We start from the raw sequence: 19,795 nt of genomic DNA, 5'->3' as shown, positions 1-19,795 counted from the left end.
ATGTCTTGCCTGTCAGAGGACAATAATACAATTTGGTAACAAGTTTGATGTCCTTTATTTAAGGGAAAAACAATCTATAGATTAGGGGATTACAGTTCCTCACAAGCAAGTAGAGCATTCTTCCCAAGGGATTTTGGGCAAGAGGGAGTTTTATAGAACAATAGGAGAGGTGAGCATAAACAGGGCATAACTGGCTAGGCAGTCCAAGATTCCTTATACAACTAGCAGGTCCTACTTTTAAGGATAGTGTAAGTTAGCTAAAACTGAGTTGGATGATTGTGATTGATATAAATTGGATTTCCATGAGATACAATTCCTATAAGCGAAGATTGAGCTGTTTAGATTTATGACATGTGTCAGGCTACTGGAGCAGCCCCCATTTTTTGAGTCCTAATAAATGAATTAACTTTGTCGTACCCCTAAACAGTATATAACTCAAAACCAGGGCTAATGGAAAAAAACAAAAAATAAAACAAAACAGAAAACTCTTTCCTAGGTTCAGAAACTAAAATCCATCTATAAGTGTTACAAGTTTTGATTTGCCTTCCTTTCTTTTCCTACACCAGGGGGTTGGCAAACAATGGCTCACAGACCATAGTTTGGCCCCTGAGCTAAGAATTTCTTTTTCAAGATTGTATTTATTTATTCATGAAAGACACAGAGAAAGAGGCAGAGGGAGAAGCAAGCTCTCCATGTAGGGAGCCCAACGTGGGACTCAATCCCGGATCACACTGTGGGCCGAAGGCAGCGCTAAACCGCTGAGCCACCGGGGCTGCCCCTAAGAATGGTTTTTAAATGTTGTGATACTGTGATTTATAATTAGAAATATTTATTTGGTCTTTACCCCTAATTCTGGCCTAGAAGTCCTAGACCCCTAGGAATTTCCTAAGTGATAAGAGTATCTTTGTTATAACATCTGGTCTTTTGTCCTTGGTTCTTAAAATAGCTCCAGTCCCAAAATGGTAAGAAGCCCCTTTCAACCACACCTGAGTTTAAGCAATGATGTGACTTTTGGAAAGTCCCAGGGAGTGGGGGTGGAGGTGGGGCACGCTGGTTTCCAGGGAAACCAAATGTCTGATTAAAATGTGTCATTTTTAGTCCTACTGTCAACCTCTGGGGAGAGGAGTGGGCTGGCTGGAGGTTGAATCGATTGCCAGTGGCCAATGATTTAATTAATCGTACCTATGAAACGAAGCCTCCATAAAAGCCCAAAAACACAGCTGGGAGAGCTTTCAGGTTGGTAAACATGGACATACAAGGAGGGTGAATGCTTCATAGAAAGCATGGAAGTTCTGTGCCCCTTCTTCCTTACTTTGCCCTATGCATCTCTTCCATCAGGATGTTTCTGAGTTATATATTTAATAAACCCATAATTGAGTAAGTAGAATGTCTCCCTGAATTTTGTGAGCCACTCTAGAAAATTAATCCAATCAGAAGAGGGGATCTTGGGAATCTCCAAGTTATACCAGGTTGACTAGAAGAACAGGTAACAACATGGACCCAGCATATGAAGTTGGGGCGAGGTCAGTCTAATGAGATGGAACTTTAACCTGTGGGATTTGATGCTATTTCTAGTTAGAGAGTGTTAGAACTGAGTTGTAGGACACCCAAGCTAGTGTTGCTGGGTTACTTGATGTGTGGAAAACCTACACATCTAGTGTTAGAAGTGAAATATTCTATGCATAGTTTTGAAAGTAGAGGAGACACACAGGAAAAGTGTTTTCCTTAATACATGTTTACAGATTGAAAAAAATCAAGAGCAAAACATTTCATATCACATGAATATTATATGAAACTCAAATTTAAATATTCACAGTTTTATTAGAATACACCCAGGCCATTATTAGTGTGCATATTGTCTCTGACAGCTTTCACATTATGGTGAAATAGAATAGTTATACAGATGTGGCTCACAAAGCATAATAGTATTTGGCTATCTACTGAAAAAGTTTGTCAGCCTTTGGTCTGTACTCCTTGGCTAGACTGAGCATTCCCTATTGCATCTCCTAACTGTACCAGTCTATGGCTTGATTAAGCCTTTTATAAACTTTTGAAAACTGGATGCAGAGAAATTATATAACTTGTTCAAACTTGCAAGGCTAGCAAAAAGTAGTCAGGATTCAAACATGACAGGCTCTAGAGAGCCATCTCAAAGGTGCTATACTACATTGCTTCTCTAAGGGAACGTAAGAACTTCCTAACTACTCTTAAAATCCTCAGCAACAGCCTATCTTAAGTAAGATGACAGCTATCTCCTAAACAGTGAGGAAAGAGAATACTTATCTAATGGCTTTCTTAGATGCTTATTACATACTAAGTACTGTGAAAAGCATCTCATTTAATCTCCATACTATCCCAGACAGGGAGGAATCATAATCCACATTTTTACAAATTAGGAAACTAAGAGCAAAAAAATATTAAGTTTCCTGATAAATTCACAGAGAATATACCAGTGGGGGCAGTGATGGAATACTGAAATTTACAGACTAGGTGCTCAGATATGCAAAACTATAAACTTATTTCTCTGTATTTGAACCAAGTTGATAACAAGCCCCAATATTTCCATTCCTGGAAGGGAAGGAAATGTGTCATTATAAGATTTCTCAGTCACTTCAAATATAAAATGTAGTAACCAAAGGTGTTCAATTTTCATTAGTCTTCAGGGGAATGCAGATTAAGACCACAAAGAGAAACCACTACACACCACACAGCATAACTGGATTGAAAGTCAGGTAATACCAAATGTTGATCCGCAGCAACTAAAATTTTGTTCACTATGGGTAGGAGTGTAAATTGGTTTAACTGCTTTTTGGAAAACTGTTTGGCAGTGTGAGCAAAGTGTGCTGGAGCTCACAAAAAAGTGATTGTTAGGTTTTCACAAAGTTTGCCAGCTAACCAGGTGGTTTATTTCACACTGGTAGCTTGGAATTGGAGAGAGCAGATGTATTCACGCCACTGGAACTAGCACATGTTATTAATGAACAATCAGTTCAGAGTCAGTTGTTAAAAATGTACCAGCACACCTTGGGGCGGTGTACTCTAAAGCTCCACATATACATATGTCCTGACTCGGCAAAGCTGTATGTATATATGCTAGGTATGTACGCTTTAGAAATGTGTATATATGTTGACTAAAAACCATGTATAAGAATATTTATAACAGCACTGATTATAACATCCTCAGACTGGAAACTCAAATATCCATAAATAGAACTGATAAATTGCCATGTTCATTCAATGGAATATTATGCAGTGCGAAGAATAAAAGAACTGCTACGTACAGCAATCCAGATGAATCTCACAAAATATTGGAACAAAAGGAGTCCAAGCAAGGACAGTGTGTTTCCACTTATGTATAAGTCAAAACAGACCCAATTAATCTCTGGTGTCAGAAGTCAGGGAGGTGGTTACTTGGCAGAGGGAGAGAGCAGCTAATGTAGGGTAAAACACAAGGGAAGTCTGTGGTGCTGGTGGTGTCCTTTTTTCCAACTTAAGTCCCGGTTATCTGTGTATTTTGTGAAAGCTCATCAGTAAGAAGTTCAATTTAAAAAAATCAGTCATTTCTATAATCAGATATCCATATGCAGAAAAAGAACTGCAAATTGAAGCTTATATCTTATACAAAAGTTAACTAAAAATGCATAACATATCTAAACAAAAAACAAAAAAACTCTAAAACTTTAAAGGGAACAGAAGAAAATCTTTATGACCTGGGGGAAGGCAGTCTTTAGACATAATACCAAAAACATGATAACAAGAAAAAGGTGAATTACATCTCATCAAAATTAAACACTTTTACTCTGTGAAAAACACTGTCAAGATACTGAAAAGACGAGAGACAGAAAAAGAGAATGAATAGACAAGCAACAAAATATTTGCAAAAGATTATTTACAAATTACATACCTGACAAAGAACTCACATGCAGAATGTATTTCTTGGTTTTGATAAATATACTATAGTTATGTAGGATGTTATAAGCAGGAAAAGCAGAGTATTTTTATAATTTCTAGTGAATCTATAATTATTTCCAAAAAAAAAAAAAAAAAGATATTGGTAGTTTTTTCTGCTGAATCCCTACTTATCCACATCTTTTGTATCCTAAATATCTTCTAACACAATGCTAACGGAGGTATAACCTTTTCTAGAGATCAATTTGCCTACACCAATCAAGCTATTAGAATGTATAAATGTTTGACCAGGATCCATTTCTAGGGATTTTTCCTAAGAAAATAATCAGAGATAAATACCAAAAAATCTGCACAAAATGAGTTTTTTATGGTTTAGCAAAAAATTTGAAAAGCCTTAAAAACTGGAAACACGTGTGGACTAGCTAGTATATTATGATATACCCAAAAGATAGAATACTATATAGCCACAAGAAATTAAGCCATAGAAGAATATTTATTGACATGGGAAAATGTTAACAATATACTTCTATATGAAATATGCAGGATACAAAACAGTATATACAGTTTAATACCATTTTATGGAAAGAAAAATAGCCATATATACAAAATCATGCATAGGAAAAAAATAGAAGGATGTACATAGCAAATGTTAATAATGGTTATCTCTAGATAGTAGAATTAGAAGTGATTATACAATTTTCCCAGTAAATTTCACCTGTCCTCCAAACAGTATCGTTTCATGTATTCTTTCTTGGGTATGATTAACTTGATACAATTCTTTTCTTTCAAATAGTCTGTTTCATGATATATACCTCCAAATCATACTGCTTTTCCCACTTAAAAAGTAGATGCTACTTGCTCTTACATACTGGCATATGCAGAATATTTTTAACTAATACAATATACTATAAAATATGCCACAGCATAGATCTGGCTATAGAAAATTATTGTTTGGAGAATCTGAAAGCCCTCTAATAGAGAGAAATTTTAAATAGAGAAAAAGATGCTTTCATTAGTTGGGGTCCATAATGGTTGAGCATAAACAACTCAGATTCCAGAATTGGATACTCTGGGATCTTTCCCTACTAGCGAACTGATTCTGGGCAAAGGAGATTAGGTTTCTTCAGTCAGGAAAATGTGGCTAATCATTTTGTAGAAAAAAGCGAAAATAAGATTTTTTTTTTTAAATAAGGGAAAATGAGATCACGGTTATAAATGTTTTTTATAAAGACCTAAATAACTCTGAGATGAAACAGCAAGAAAGAAATTCATATTTGGTGTTGTAGAAAAATTAACTCAATTTTCCTGCAGCACCAAATACTTCCTGTTTTATATCTTGTTTTACAAAGTTAGACATGCCAAAATTATGAAATTACTTTAATGTTAATTGATGGTCTTCAATTTCTCATTTAACAGGTAATACCATAGGACATACTTAACCTTTCATGGAATCTGAGGTAAGTGTTATATATATAGTATTTATGTGTGTAAATACATACACTTCACATATCCTCTGAGGACTCCTGATCATTGGCAACATTAGACATATTTACAACAAATAGGACTTGGATTTTATTTCTCAGAATCCATTCTAGTGTAAAGCCATTTACTAGGTTTTTATTAAAAACACCAAATAAGGATGTTGGGTCTTTTAAAGGCAAGACATCAAGGGAACAGAAAAGAGTATCTGTGTCCACTCTTCGGTGATGCTCTCCATGATGCAAGCACCATTCCAAGTTGCCTCTGAACTTCTGTTCCCTCCTTTTGGAAGAGAATCTCAGGCAAATCTGCAATCAATTAATAACTTTCAATAACAGTTTGCAATCATGTCTAAAGGGGAACAGCTTATAACTTACTGTTGTATTTCAAAGATAAGCGTATAATCTAGATGCCTAGAAGTAAGGGCATATATTACAGATGAAAGAAGGAACATAAAACACTGATGTAAAGGAAGATCTGGTAAGAATAGAAAAAAAGAGGGACTTTGTTTTTCCAACCAAAACATTTGTTCCTTTTCTCCACAAAGTCGCGGAGTTGAGAAAGATAGCTGGAATGCAGATGAGATGCTGCATCACACTTACATAACTATCCGATGATGTGCTCTGGCCCCATACCAGTGGGGTTTTCCCACCTCTATCCCCTTCCATAAACACTTGTGAACTGCAGCAGAGCTTCTAGTGTCGTCCTAATTCTTCAATGAATATCACAAGAAAGGGATTTCCGGGATGTTAAAAAAAACAAAAACAAAAACAAAAACAACCAAAAACAGAATATTACACTAACATATTTCACAGGTAGGAGAAGACTACTGACACTCCATATCTACTGCTTTACAAGAATTAAACAAAAAAGTAGAGGCTAGAAAATCACATTTTGAAATTTCACAATCACCAATTTGCAACAGAAACTGGAGCATAGCACTTATGCTAACAAATATGGCAGATGAATTATTACTTCAGCATGTAACTGCAGATGGATACTCCTTGATTTTTGCTTAATCGTTACTCAATAATGAACACTATAAAATGAAAGGTGACTTATTGTGAACCAAAATCACAAGAAGAAACTCTCCAAGATCAATCTGCAATGAGTTCCTATTCCAATAAGCCATAAAGAGCAGTAAAGGGCAATATTCATTTAACATAATAAGAATCCCAATGACAAGGTATCAGGTATTTATACTTCTCTCAAGACCTTTCTTCCCCACCTAACAAAGGCACTTGACACGTACTGAAATGGACAGTTAATTCAGGTACTGCCCTGGGCAACTGTTACCATCCCCATATTAGATGAAGTGGCAATTAAGTTCAAATTAATTCTTCTGAATCAGCCTGAAATACACATGAACGTATCATAAGTTCTCTATTTTTGGCAGATGATATAACCAAAGAAGAAAATATAATGCTGGTGTCCACAATGGGTTGGCTGACTTGAACAGTCCAGGATCTTCTCTGAACAATATTCCTTGATGACTGTGGAATTTGTGAACAATGATAGGGAATTTAACCTGGCATACAATTTTAGGTATTAATGTTCACTCCTCTTCTTGTCTTTTCTTACTTTTTTGTTCTTTCCCAAAGCCTTAGATGATTCCTCCTAAAAAAGATATAAATCAATGTAGTGTCTCTGCATTTATGTGAAGATACTGGCTTAGGAACCTTTAGTCTAACCATATAATATGTATAAGAATGAAAGCATAATTACCTCTATATGTATCATCTTTCTGTTTTACATGGCACTTTCATTTACAGTCTATTTTAACATTTCCAAAATAATCAACATCATTTATCTAATAGATTTATGCTTGAATAATTTCGGTATTATTTAATCTATTCCCACTTTCTAAAGGAAGGTAGCAAACTTTAAATAAAATAAACATGCTTATAAAATATGAAACAAAAAAGAATTCAAAGTATAAAGGCAGGCACCCTAATGCCAGGGGAGAGGGAAGGTGTCTGACACTAACAGAGAATGTTAGAATTTTATACACGTTTAAAGAATATCTAGTTGACTGTGGCATGAGCTACACAACCTTTCCTGGCCTCAATTTTAGGGAGTAAAAATTAACTGGTCTTTAAGGTTTTTATAAAACTCTGTATGAATCTATGAAATTAAGGCTCAAAGAGATGAAGTGATCTGCCCAAGGTCACACAACTAACTGGCCAGTCAGATTGTTGTGACTAGAAACGAAGTCTACAATTTCGAGTTCAAAGGTTTTTCTAATGTACCACAAACATTTTTAAGATTTTATTCATTTATTAGAGAGAGAGAAAGAACACAAGCATTGGGAAGGGGCAGAGGGAGAGGGAGAAGCAGGCTTCCTGCTGAGCAGGGAGCCCAACGTGGGGCTTGGTCCCAGGATTCTGGGATCATGACCTGAGCCAAAGGCAGATGCTTAACAGACTAAGCCACTCAGGCACCCCTCAAACATTCTGACTCATTCTTGGGTTTTCTTTTTTTTTTTTTCCTCATAGGCAGCAGTGAGAATCTCTCTATATAATCTCAGTAAGGACTCACCGGTGAATTTGTGTAGTTCCTCTCCACTAGTATATTTCTGGCACAGTTGTTGATATGTTTAAAGCGATCTGGTCCTAGTAGGATTCCTCCATACCAGCGTGATACTACCACCATGACATTTCTCACATTCAAAATCTGTTATTTTCAGAAGCACAATTAGATACACACAGACATGTATAACTTCAAGTTTTAAAGGAGAATGAAATAACTCATATACAAAACTGCACATGACATTTCTCTGTGACTTTAATGGCAGAACCACATGAGTGAGCAGAGTGAAACTTCTAACATTCAAGTAAGAAAATGTTAGAATGAGAAGTGAATTTAGAAATTAAACACTGCTTCACAGTGTCTTTGAATCCCACATTTTGTAGCAACCAGATAGAGTAAAGGGAAGATCATGCAAGTAGGGTTCTAGTTCTTCATTAATTCAACCCAAATAGCTCAGTTTAAGCAACCTTTTGCCCCTAGGCCAAACAACAACTAACACCTGTTTCTGAACAAACCACTGGAAAGAACTGGGGCAGCATGAGTAATTGCTGGTGCCTATCAGCAAGGTCTTCCTCAGTCTGATATCTGTCAAATGCTGCTTTAACATGAAGCCCACCACTCTAAGGGCTTGACCACACAGAGTTCCTTCCTATCAAGGGAACGGCCTGGTTAGAAAACAAACCTCCACATACAGTAACAGAAGAAACTATAACAGCTATCTTAGGAAAAAAAAAAGAAACAATCCATTCTTAAAATTAATGGACAATCAATCACCACCATACAGATGAAGAGAATCCAGCAGCATGAAAGAGAAAGGACAAGGTAAACAAACTAAAATGAACCAGGAAAAATTTAAGGGGGAGAACATCTAATTAGCATACTCTGAGAAATTTTAGAAGATATTGCATCCATAAAGTCAAAACAGTATATTATAAAAAAGGAAAAATAGAGACAAACTCTTTTTTTCTTTTTTTTTTAAGTTTATTTATTTAAGTAATCTCTACATCCAACATGGGGCTTGAACCCATGACCCTAACATCAAGATTTGCAGGCTTTTCTGACTGAGCCAGCCAAGTGCCCAAGAGGAATGAATTCTTAAAACTTAAATACATGATTGCTAAAAAAAAAAAATGTTTTTAATTCAATGGAAACCTTGGAAGACAAGCAAGAAAATGTCTCAGAACATAAGGTGATGAGATGGACAACTTAATTTTAAAAAGCAACAACTGGGTCTGTCCAGATGGTCCAATAACACCCAACTAACAGGAGGTGCACAGACACAGAACAGAGGAAACAGAGAGGACCTTGTCAAAAAACAAAAAGGAGATGCTTTTCCAGAGCTGTAGATAATCTATCATCTATGACTGACAGAGCTTCAAAGCACAGCACTTGTTATTAACCCTGTGCTTTCTGCCCCATATCGTGGTTAAAAGTCTTTCTCAATCAGTGTTTAAAAATTAACTACTAATTAACACAAATCTATTTCATGTTATATAGCCTAACTGATTTACTTATTCTTATATGGTGCTCTGTTTCACTGAAAAATTTTATGGCTCAGAAAACAGGACGAACAGGGTTTAACTTACACTTACCTCCATGAGATGGAGAAGACGCCCACCAGCTGCTGTCTCCCCATCATCCTCACAGTCCTGTAAGAAGGTCTGTTTATCCTCACAATATATTCTAGAAATACACAGAACAGTGTTACACTTTAAAAGCCGAAAATATTGCACTAAGAGTTACACCTTCATGCTTATTGCAATCAATTTACTTCCAAAATCAGCATATTTGTTAAAAAAAAATTTCTTCTTGAACTATACATTAGACATATTTCCACTGATGATTCATTATCTGGTATGGTTCATTGTCTGTATTTGGGAAAGGCAGGAATCAAGGATGCCTCCTTTAAATCAGAAATGCTACTATTATATATCTGACACTTCATTTAACTTTGAAAAGCTATAAGGTTATAGACAGTAGTCACTGAAAAACATTGCTAGAATTTACTGTATAGAGAAACCTTATACATAGTAGGCACCATGAAATGATACACAAGAAATAAGTGGCTTACTCCTTTCTTCAAAGAACCTTAGAGCTAGTAAAAGAGACAAAAAGTACATTAAAAAAATGGAGGTGATAAAAGCAACATAAATGAACATTTTATACTTTCCTCGTGTTTTATTCTAGCCATCAAACCTTTCTCTATTCTCCCTATTCTAAGAATTATAAGATTTATTTTCTCTATAACTTTTTCCCTGGTTGGCTGGTTGTATCAGAAATAAATCATGGTATTTTTACCTATTCAAATTATCTAGAAAAGTTAGCATTTGGAATAATAACATAGGGCTACACTGTAGCAGAATAAGCATGGTAATTAAGTGTGTAATATAAAAAGAAAACAGTGCCAGTTAAGGTATGTCATCTAGATTTCTTAGGCTCCTACAAATGACACCATGTAGGATGAGGCAAATGCATGAAAAATATCTTTCCAGCTGTGGCTCTCAAGCCAGGTTCTACCATATCTATAAGCCTAAGTCAATTATAGCAATCACATTAATGTATTTATTATATATTCATATTTATCACAGCAATCATATTCATTGACTCATTCATCTTTCAATCCAACTTTCCATTCATTCACTCAATAAATATTTACTGCTTCAACTGCTATGATGAGGCTCTGTTATTATTTAGAGTTGACCTCATTCCAAGAAAACAAAGTACTATTAGGCAACATTTTATATGGCAAATTTAAGGCAAAAAGGAGTCAGCAGTTGGTTTATATTAGGACTATAATTATATCTAACACTATAATTCTATGGAACCAATGAAGAAAGTCTGAGTCATAAATCAGTACTCTTAGGTTTTTAAAAAGTGAAACATCATGGACATTTTCACTTTTTCCGGGCAGACAATGATGCAGTATCCCACAGCTGTGTGTGCCAGTAGGCTGAAGAGTGCTCCATAACTCAAGAGCAGGAACACAGCACCAGAAGCAGGAAGTAATCTTAAAAGGATCCTAAGCATTCAAATACACGACACAAAGTCCACGCAACAAATAAAAGTCCTTTATTTTACTTCCAGTGAGGTTCCTTCAAGCATCCACTTTGTGCCTGTTTAGTCTTAAGTGACACACAATTCTGACAAGCTCAGCTCTTTCATTCTCAAGTGTAAACTATAAAGGAGTCAAGTGGAGGGGCTACATAACTACATGTAGTTCTGCTGAAATTTGTGAGAGGTGACAACTGATCACCTATTAATAAGCAAAACTATAAAAATACTCACAGGTACTTAAAAATCCAAAAATCTGGGGCCTGAAATAGAATATCTGGCATATTATCTAACTTTACAATAACTTAAGATCAACATCATAGCCATCAATTGTTGAAGATACAGCTGCACAACCAAAGATTTGTATAAAACCTTAGTATTCAAAACTAAAAGGCATATAGTAAAAGCAGCACACTTAATTCATGGCTAATGGGAGCATAAATTGGTTTAAAAGAAAAACTCTAGAAAAAATTTGGCAGTGTGTATCCAGAGCTTCAAAAACGTTCAAACTTCTTGGTAATTCTATTTCTAGGAATCTATTCTTTCTTCTTTTTAAATTACACCCTCATTTCATTTCAAAAAAGAATGTGAAGTAACCAGAACCTATTCTGAGTTAGTAATCTAAACTGAATACAAAAGGTGTTCATAGAATGATTTTTACACTACAGTGAAAAATATGAAAAACTGACCAAAAAGTAAATGGTTAAATAAATGGTAGAGAGCCTCAAGGAAACATTACACAACCATTACGCTACCATTTATAAAGCAATTTTAACAACATGGAAGAAATGGGATACTAGGGTAGTGCATTGAAAAAATAAACGCTGCACAGAAGACAAAAAAAAAGTATCACTTTATTATGAAAATATATCAAATTATAATCAGTTACATTTAATGGCAGAAAATGGCTGATTTCCCCAGCAATTCTCTTTTTTTCTTTTCTGCAGCTTCCAAATATTCTACATATGATCATTAGTTTTATAAAGGAAAAAAGAACCCACATTATAGTTGGTCTCTAAAAATCATGCATTATTTTCCCCCATTTTTTACAAATGGAACATTCCTAAAATTGTGATCACTCACCGGTATGCATAGATGTTGTGGGTGGCACTAGCTATTTTCTTATTCTCATACAATTTGGCAAGAACCATTTTCACCTTAAAAACAGCAGTAATATAAATAAACTAATGTATACTTTGTTCTATAAATAAACGCTAGAAAAATATCTTAAAACATATTGATATAAATACTGTTATTCTGAAATAGTAATTTAAAGAATCTACTACACTCTGAAAAAGCCATTTCCAAGGTTTTCTCCTCATTTTAGGGGCAGAAACTGGTACTCTTATTTAGTATAAAAATATTAGTATAAAAATATTAGGTATAAAAATATTATACCAAATAAGAGTAAATAAGTAATAAAAGTAAAAAAAGTAAGTAAGTAATGAGTAAAAAAAATTTTTTTTTTTTCTCTTTCAAAGCCACAGGCAAGGCTTTATTGGGGCTTATAGCTAGAGCTGAAGTGCTGATGGAGAGTGGTCAGGCTGGCTTCCAGACCTAGTGTTTTTGAGCACCAAATATGAAAAAGTATTTGAACACTAAACATGTCTAAGGTTGGATGGGATGCCTGGGGGGCTCAGGGGTTGGGCCTCTGCCTTTGGCTCAGGGCGTGATCCTGGAGTCCTAGGATCGAGTCATTGGGCTCCCTGCATGGAGCCTGCTTCTCCCTCTGCCTATGTCTCTTCTCTGCCTCTCTCTGTGTGTCTCTCACGAATAAATAAATAAAATCTTTTAAAAAAAATAAGGTACTTATATATGAAATTTTTTTCTCCACGTTAAGAATTTTAAATGTAAATATGACCATTTTTTAAAATGAGCTCTGAAAATTTACCACATTTATGTATCCTTTGTGACAGATACAAAATAATGGTATGTTCCAAATGTAAGACCAAAACTCTCTGGGAGTCCTATAAGGTTTATACGGGTGGTAACATAACCAGCTCCTGAAAGACCAGTAGTGATCTCTTTTGCATCAAAAGGGAAGAAAAGGGTGGCAGAAGCCATTCCATTCAGAGGAAACTTCATGTGCAAATCTATCAGATTTAGCAAATAAAACATAAAGGATGCTCAGTTAGGTAAATTTAAAAAAAAATCACAATTTTTTTTTTATTAGTATGTCCCATACAATAATGTTTATTTGAAATTCCAATTTAACTAGGTATCTTGTATTTTATCTGGTAACCCTACCAGGGACATAAAGGAGAAAGGTTCTGGAAGTGACCAAGAGTTTTATATACAAACTATTTAGAGTATGAATGAGAAGACAAAAGACTTTTCATCAGGAATGAAAAAGCAAGGGTCCTATCACAAAAGGATGAATGAGAAGTTATATACAAACTATCACAAAAGGATGAATGAGAAGTTATATACAAACTATTTAGAGTATGAATGAGAAGACAAAAGACTTTTCATCAGGAATGAAAAAGCAAGGGTCCTATCACAAAAGGCCTCATATAATGAGTTTAGGGGTTTTTTGGTAGACATTGGAAATAAGCAAAGACTGGGGGCTGGGGGACAGTGACACACGGCCAGACTTTCAGAAAGGTAACTGGCAGAGGGTAAGGAAGAAATCCTGGATGTAGGGAAGACTGAGCTATAGCCATGGAGAGCAATTTGAATCAGAAACTATGCAATCTTGTGTTTATCATTTTTTAATCATTCAGGTTCTCAGATTCCTACTCAGTAAAGTACACAATGACCTGTAAGATTAATTTTAGCTCTCACAAGTTATGATCCTCTAAGTCCAAGTGACTATAATCAGAAAAAGAAAGAGGATTCAGGATGATCAGATTCAGAACAGAATGTCTAATGAGGACCTTGGCAACAAAATTATGGGCAACACCCCAGGACAAAACAGGGTTGCTGAAAGAGCCAGAAGCCTACACCAAAAGCTGTTATGTTGACCACAAGTCGATGCAGAGAATAATTTCCTCTTCTAGAGACCAGAAGAGAGTAAAAGGTCAGCCTGGTACAAAGAACTGTCTGTATCTCTGGAGGTCAGGGCTTCAAGAGAGCTTAGAGTAGAGGAGCTGCAGAGACTAAAGGGAAGAGACTAATGATTAAAACCTATGCTAAATTAACGAGACTTTTTTGTTGTTAATTTAACTTTATAGGTTACTACAGTTTGTGACTGAAAAGTCTCCCATTTGATATCCCTGGGTAGGAGCCAGGTCACCTAAGGTCAGGAGGCATAAAGAAAAAAGAATTCAGGTCGGGAAGGTCAGCCAGTCTGTCCACTGTCCCCTTCCTGGGCATCAATGGAACCCACTTGGTTTTGCAGAATTCCCACACAATAGGACAAATAATTCTTTTTAATAAGCTATTAAGCAGCATAATTTTCTACCCAACGGATTTTTCTTGTGTGTAAATCCATTACGGTATTAAGCCCTAATTAGAATTTAGATACAATTTTGAAAGCAGTTGACAAATAGAAACAAAAAAAATCTTCCACAATTCATAGTAATTTGGGGGTAGGAAAATAAGCAAATATTTTCATCTTACGTGAAAATTAAACACAACATAAGGATATTATTGTAAAACCATTTACTTGAATTACTTTGGTAAACCAACATCAAAGTGAGCTGGACATAATAACTACCTGTTTGGGGCAAACTACTGGAGCCAAGTGCGCCTGAAAAGTACTTCTTCGGTCTGTAATAGGAATGCCATGATCAATCGGAGGTAATTCTTCTATTTCTATAAATTTAAAGAATTGTATTACTTTTATCTTTAAAATTCATACATTTGAACACTGAAAAATTGACAATGGTGTGGATGGAGGGTGGGAAAGAGACGTAAATTATATGACAAATCAACCCAAACAGCCATTAGTAGTTGTCTATTAAAATTAAATTATAATTTTAAGCAAAAAGTTTCCAAACAGACTGTAAATAAGATTAAACTACTTGATTTAGAAAGGATTTTCACCTGCCAAGGTTACCCAGTAGTAGGTTGGGACTGAAATCCTGAGCTGTTACAGTAGTATAAATTGTACAATAACTAAATTTGAGGAGTATAAAAGATCCTGAGACCAAAAAGATTGTCAGCTGCTAATATACCACAATTTATTTATCCATTCTGTTGATGGACTTCTAGGGTGGGAAACCTAAGACTTTATTTTGTATAGCTGAAAGGTAGTATCTTCTTCTTAATAAAACTGTTCCTACTTTATAGGATTGAATATACTAATGATATACCAAATTGGTACTCCAAGGAGTATCATGATTTCGAGTTATTTTGCCTCTTAAACAAGTTTAAGACACTAATTTACTCTTCTCTCTGTTGAGAAACTTAGCAAACATCTGGCTGCTACATCTGCTCCATTTAGGATCTAAAGTTATTCAGGAAAAAGAATTAAAATTGTTTCCTACTTCTATTCACCGATCTGTTGAATCTTACCAAGTCAGCTTGCCTTACAATTAATGAACTATTTCAACTAACAGATATAAAAATATTTCTAGACAGCTTTAAACAAATTGTCAAAACTTACTTCACTGGCTTATGGCAGGATTAGGACAAGAAACCAGGATTATGCAGGACTTTTGCCTTCCTCCTAAAAGTTTCCTCTTCTTGTACGAACTGACCACTGTACTAGGGCAGTACTGAGGTCAATAGGAATCAGATACTATTGATTGTGACTATGATATTCACTCTTTTTCTTTTAATAGTGGATCCTGTTTCCCAAAAGAAATCATATGCCAAATTCACAAATATATAAAGGAATAAAATGTGAGACTGAAGCAGAGGTGGGGGTCCTGGGTCTTCTCACTCACTCTTTCTCTTCCTATGTATCCCCTTGTACTAGTCCTGAAATATTATGCAAGAACTTTAAAACTTCATAGTACTACTTAAAGACTACAGTGTTGGGGCACCTGGGCAGCTTAGCCAGTTAAGTGTCTGATGGGCTCAGGTCATGACCTCACGGTTCTGAGATAAACTCCCGCATCCCTCTCCTCTGCCCTTCCCCCGGCTCACATGTGCATGCTCTCTCTCAAATAAATTAATTAAATTAAAATTCTTAAAAAATAAATGATAGATAGATAGATAGACAGACAGACAGATAGGGTGCTTGGGTGGCTCAGTCTGTTAATTATCTGCCTTCACTTCAGGTCACCATCTCAGGGTACTGGGATCGAGACCTGCATTGAGCTCCCTGCTCCATGGGGAGTCTGTTTCTTCCCCTACCCCTAGCCCTATTCATATACTCTCTCTCTCAAATAAATAAATAACATCTTTAAAAAATAAAAAAAGAATTAATTAAAATAAAAAGCTATTATATAATACATAGGAAACTCTTTACCTTCAAAAAGAATGAATGTTCTTTCTGGTATATCATGGTTTTGTAAAAGACTTGAGAAAATGGACACTATTATTCAAAATTTTAAGATACTAAAATGGAAGACACTTTCTGATCGCAACATAGAGCTGATTTATCACATCAATCTATTCACAAGCTGAGAACTTCTAGATTATAGAACAAATTTGCTTAAGCAAAAATTGAAATCTTTTTTTAAATATAGTTAATTTAATTTAACTTAACTTAATCTAAAGGCAGGTGCTTGGGACACCTGGGTGGCTCAGTGGTTGAGCATCTGTCTTTGGCCCAGGGCATGATCCTGGGGTCCGGGAGCCTACTTCTCCCTCTGCCTATGTCTCTGCCTCTCTCTGTGTCTCTCATGAATAAATAAATTAAATATAAATAAATAAATAAAGGCAGATAGTTAACCAACTGAGCCACACAGGTGTCCCAACAAAAACTAAAATCTTAAAGGCATTTTACTAGGTTTAATTCAGTGGCTGTATTTTCAATCATTATATTTATTTTTATATTTGTGAGCACAGACTAAAATTTAACTCTGAGATATCAAGAGACAGCTGAGGATTTCAAAATATAAATATAAAATATAAAAACAGGATGTGAATTGAAAACATTAACACATATTTTCTTAGTTTCAGTTTCTCCCATCATTAATTCAAAACTCTAAAAAGTCATCCAAAAAGAAAAAAAAGGTGAGGCGTGAAGAAACTGCTATTTTTTCCTCACTGTTCTGACAGACCAAACATGGCCAAACACCAAAATGGCCAGCAGGCATGAAAAAAATAACTCAATTCTCTGCAAGCTAAAAACTATTTCTTAACATGTGAGAGTTTACTACATTTCTATATCATTTCAAAATTAATACATAATACTATCTCACTATCTTCAAAAGAGACTAATTAGTATTATAATTATAATTATAATAATTATACCTGTTCGATTTTCAGTGATACCAAAATCCAATGCTTTCGCAGGAATTTCTGGTTGACAGGCTAAAATAAGATCATCTTCACAGTCTACATCTTCCTCTTCGGTTTTCTTCTTTACATCGGGGCCTATTTGTATATGAGATATTATCAGTGAACTCTGAGGAGAATAAGGAATTCCACTTAAAAACTTGTTGGTCTTGGTCTCTAAATACCATTCTTCAATAGAAGGAACCAGGACTTTAATGAGAAGTAGTTGATTCCAAGGTTGGAGCAAGGAAAAGAAAAGATGAGCCTGGAACTCCTTATGATTCCAGAGAGTAAAGAAATGTTTCAAAAAAAAAAAAAAAAAAAAAAAAAAAGGAGAGGTGAGCTTATAAAAAAAAACAAAAAAAAAAACACAGGAGTTACCTGAAAGAGCTCCTAAAGGCAAAACCTAGAATAATTCGAGCAACCAAATAATGATAGTATGGAATTTTACTCCATGGAATAAAATAATATACATGAGTTCATACTGATATAAATAAATAAGCAAAAAATAAAGAAGAGACAACTCTTCCTCACAAAAGAATTCCAATTCAATGAAGAAGAAGAAAATGTAAATCATTAGGCAAACACCACACTAATAAACATTGCTGACAAGACATACTAACGGACACTAAAATTAGTGTGTGGCACTTTAAGGACCAGGATATTAGGATAGCCTCAATGTATCTCCCTCCATGTCCTTATCAACCACAAAAGGAAAGATAATAAATATCATGGTTAATTTTATATGTCAACTTGGCTAGCCCATAGTACCCAGATATTTATTTGGTCAAACACTATTCTAAATGTTTCTGGAAAGGTATTTCTTGGGTAAAATTCACATTCAAATCAGTTAACTCTGAGTAGAGCAGACTGCCCTCCACAATGTGAGAGAGCCTCATCCAGTTAAGGTCTCAATAGAAGAAGGACCAACCTCTCCAGAGCAGTTATACTACTCTGCAGGGAGTAGGGAGCCAGTAGGGAGCCAGTAAGGAGCCAGCAGGGAGCCAGCCTTCAGACTGGAGCTGCAGCATTAATTCTTCCCTGGTCTCTAGCCTGCCAAAACTATCTTGCCGATTTTGGATTTGCCAGCCAGCCTCTACAAACTCATGAGCCAATTCCTTAAAATAAATCAATCTCTCTCTCCTTCTCTTCCTAACCTCTCCCTCCCCTTTTTTGTATGTATCTCTCCTTCTCTGTCTTTATAAATACACAAACACACACACACACACACACACACACACACACACACACACCCTTTTGATTCTCTGGAGAGCCCTGATTAGTACTGTAACTTTACACTGGAGACATGTGGGAGATACCACCTTAACCAAAGAATCAAGGTAAACATCACAAATAATAAAGCATATTGATACCACAAGTTCCTTAATATATGCATATGCTCTGTAAGGACACAATACCATTTTTGTGGTATTCTTGACAAAATGCCTAATCCCACTGCAGTTGCAAGAAAACAATGGACAGACCCAAACTGAGGGATATTCCACAAAATAATCAGTACTCTTCCCAAGTGTCAGGTCATAAGAAGTCATAAAAGTCAAGGAAAGACTGAGAAACTATTTATAGACTAGAAGAGAGTAAGGAGAAATAACAGCAAAATGCAATGTAGAATCCTGGACAGCATCCTATAAAAGCAGAAAGCATTAGTGGAAAAATAAGTGAAAGTCAAATAAACTCTTTAGTTTGGTTAATATTATACCAATGTTAGTTTCCTATTCTTGGTAATTATACTGTAGTTATGTAAGGTGTTACTAAGGGAAGCAAAGGAGGGATATAAAAGAGTTCTTTGTACTATTTTTGCAACTTTTCTGTAAGTCTAAAATCAGTTCAGAATATTTTTAAAATTGTAAATAGTTGTATTTAATCACTTTAAAACTGAATATTTCTTTGGTAGAAAAATAACTATGAAGTAATAAATTTGTACTGAAGATTAACAGTAAAATGAAAATAAATTAGGTGTCCAGTGGGTGTCCTGGAATGGAAAATTCTCATGAGATATCTTCATCACTAGCTTGTAGCTAGTATTAGTTTTTCAGAACCACAAATCCTTCCATTTTAGTATGAAGTCTACAAAAACAGATCTGATAAGAAAAATTCCAAGCGAAATTTCTACAAAGTAAAAATTATAAATTGTACAACAAAAATCAATAACTCTTTAAGATTTGAAGAGTAGATAAAGTATATTGTGGATAATAGATGGAAAAGGGGAAAATGTCATTTTTAAGATCTATAATTTAAAAAATTTCCTGAGAGTTAAGTGATCCCAAAGTTTTGGGAGTCCTAAATTTCTACTGGTATACATTCCATTTTTGCAATTATCCTACACTCCAGAATGGTAGATTGGCAAAAACCAATTCTGTTTTGAGACCACTTTTCCAACTGATGTTCTGAAATGCTACAAAATCAGAACATGGATCATGAAAGTTAAGGAAAATACTTCAAAAAAGATTGACACACGGACAGAACACCTTCATAC

The 19,795-nt window shown here is 35.2% G+C and overlaps 1 protein-coding gene across 3 annotated transcripts in view; it reads right to left on the bottom strand.

The window, feature by feature from the left end:
- Nucleotides 1-4,383: 4,383 nt before the first annotated feature.
- The window catches only part of IMPACT (impact RWD domain protein), a 29,496-nt gene continuing 14,084 nt past the window's right edge, over nt 4,384-19,795 (bottom strand). The window contains exons 6-12 of one of the 3 annotated variants that reach the window (XR_005990319.1): nt 17,278-17,400; nt 14,627-14,724; nt 12,052-12,125; nt 9,510-9,600; nt 7,927-8,061; nt 5,991-7,005; nt 4,384-5,696 (exon numbers count right to left, since the gene is read on the bottom strand). Coding sequence is in view for 2 of the 3 variants with exons in the window: in XM_041771663.1 (XP_041627597.1) it covers nt 6,937-7,005; nt 7,927-8,061; nt 9,510-9,600; nt 12,052-12,125; nt 14,627-14,724; nt 17,278-17,400 (590 nt within the window). In the remaining variant the exon portion in view is untranslated. Of the gene's footprint in view, nt 7,006-7,926; nt 8,062-9,509; nt 9,601-12,051; nt 12,126-14,626; nt 14,725-17,277; nt 17,401-19,795 lie in introns of all 3 variants that reach the window. The other 2 variants (XM_041771678.1, XM_041771663.1) reach the window with 2 other exon arrangements.

This window comes from Vulpes lagopus, chromosome 1, assembly GCF_018345385.1.
Source record: "Vulpes lagopus strain Blue_001 chromosome 1, ASM1834538v1, whole genome shotgun sequence".
In the NCBI taxonomy this organism is placed as follows: domain Eukaryota; kingdom Metazoa; phylum Chordata; class Mammalia; order Carnivora; family Canidae; genus Vulpes; species Vulpes lagopus.
This window is presented reverse-complemented; position numbering and strand designations above follow the sequence as displayed.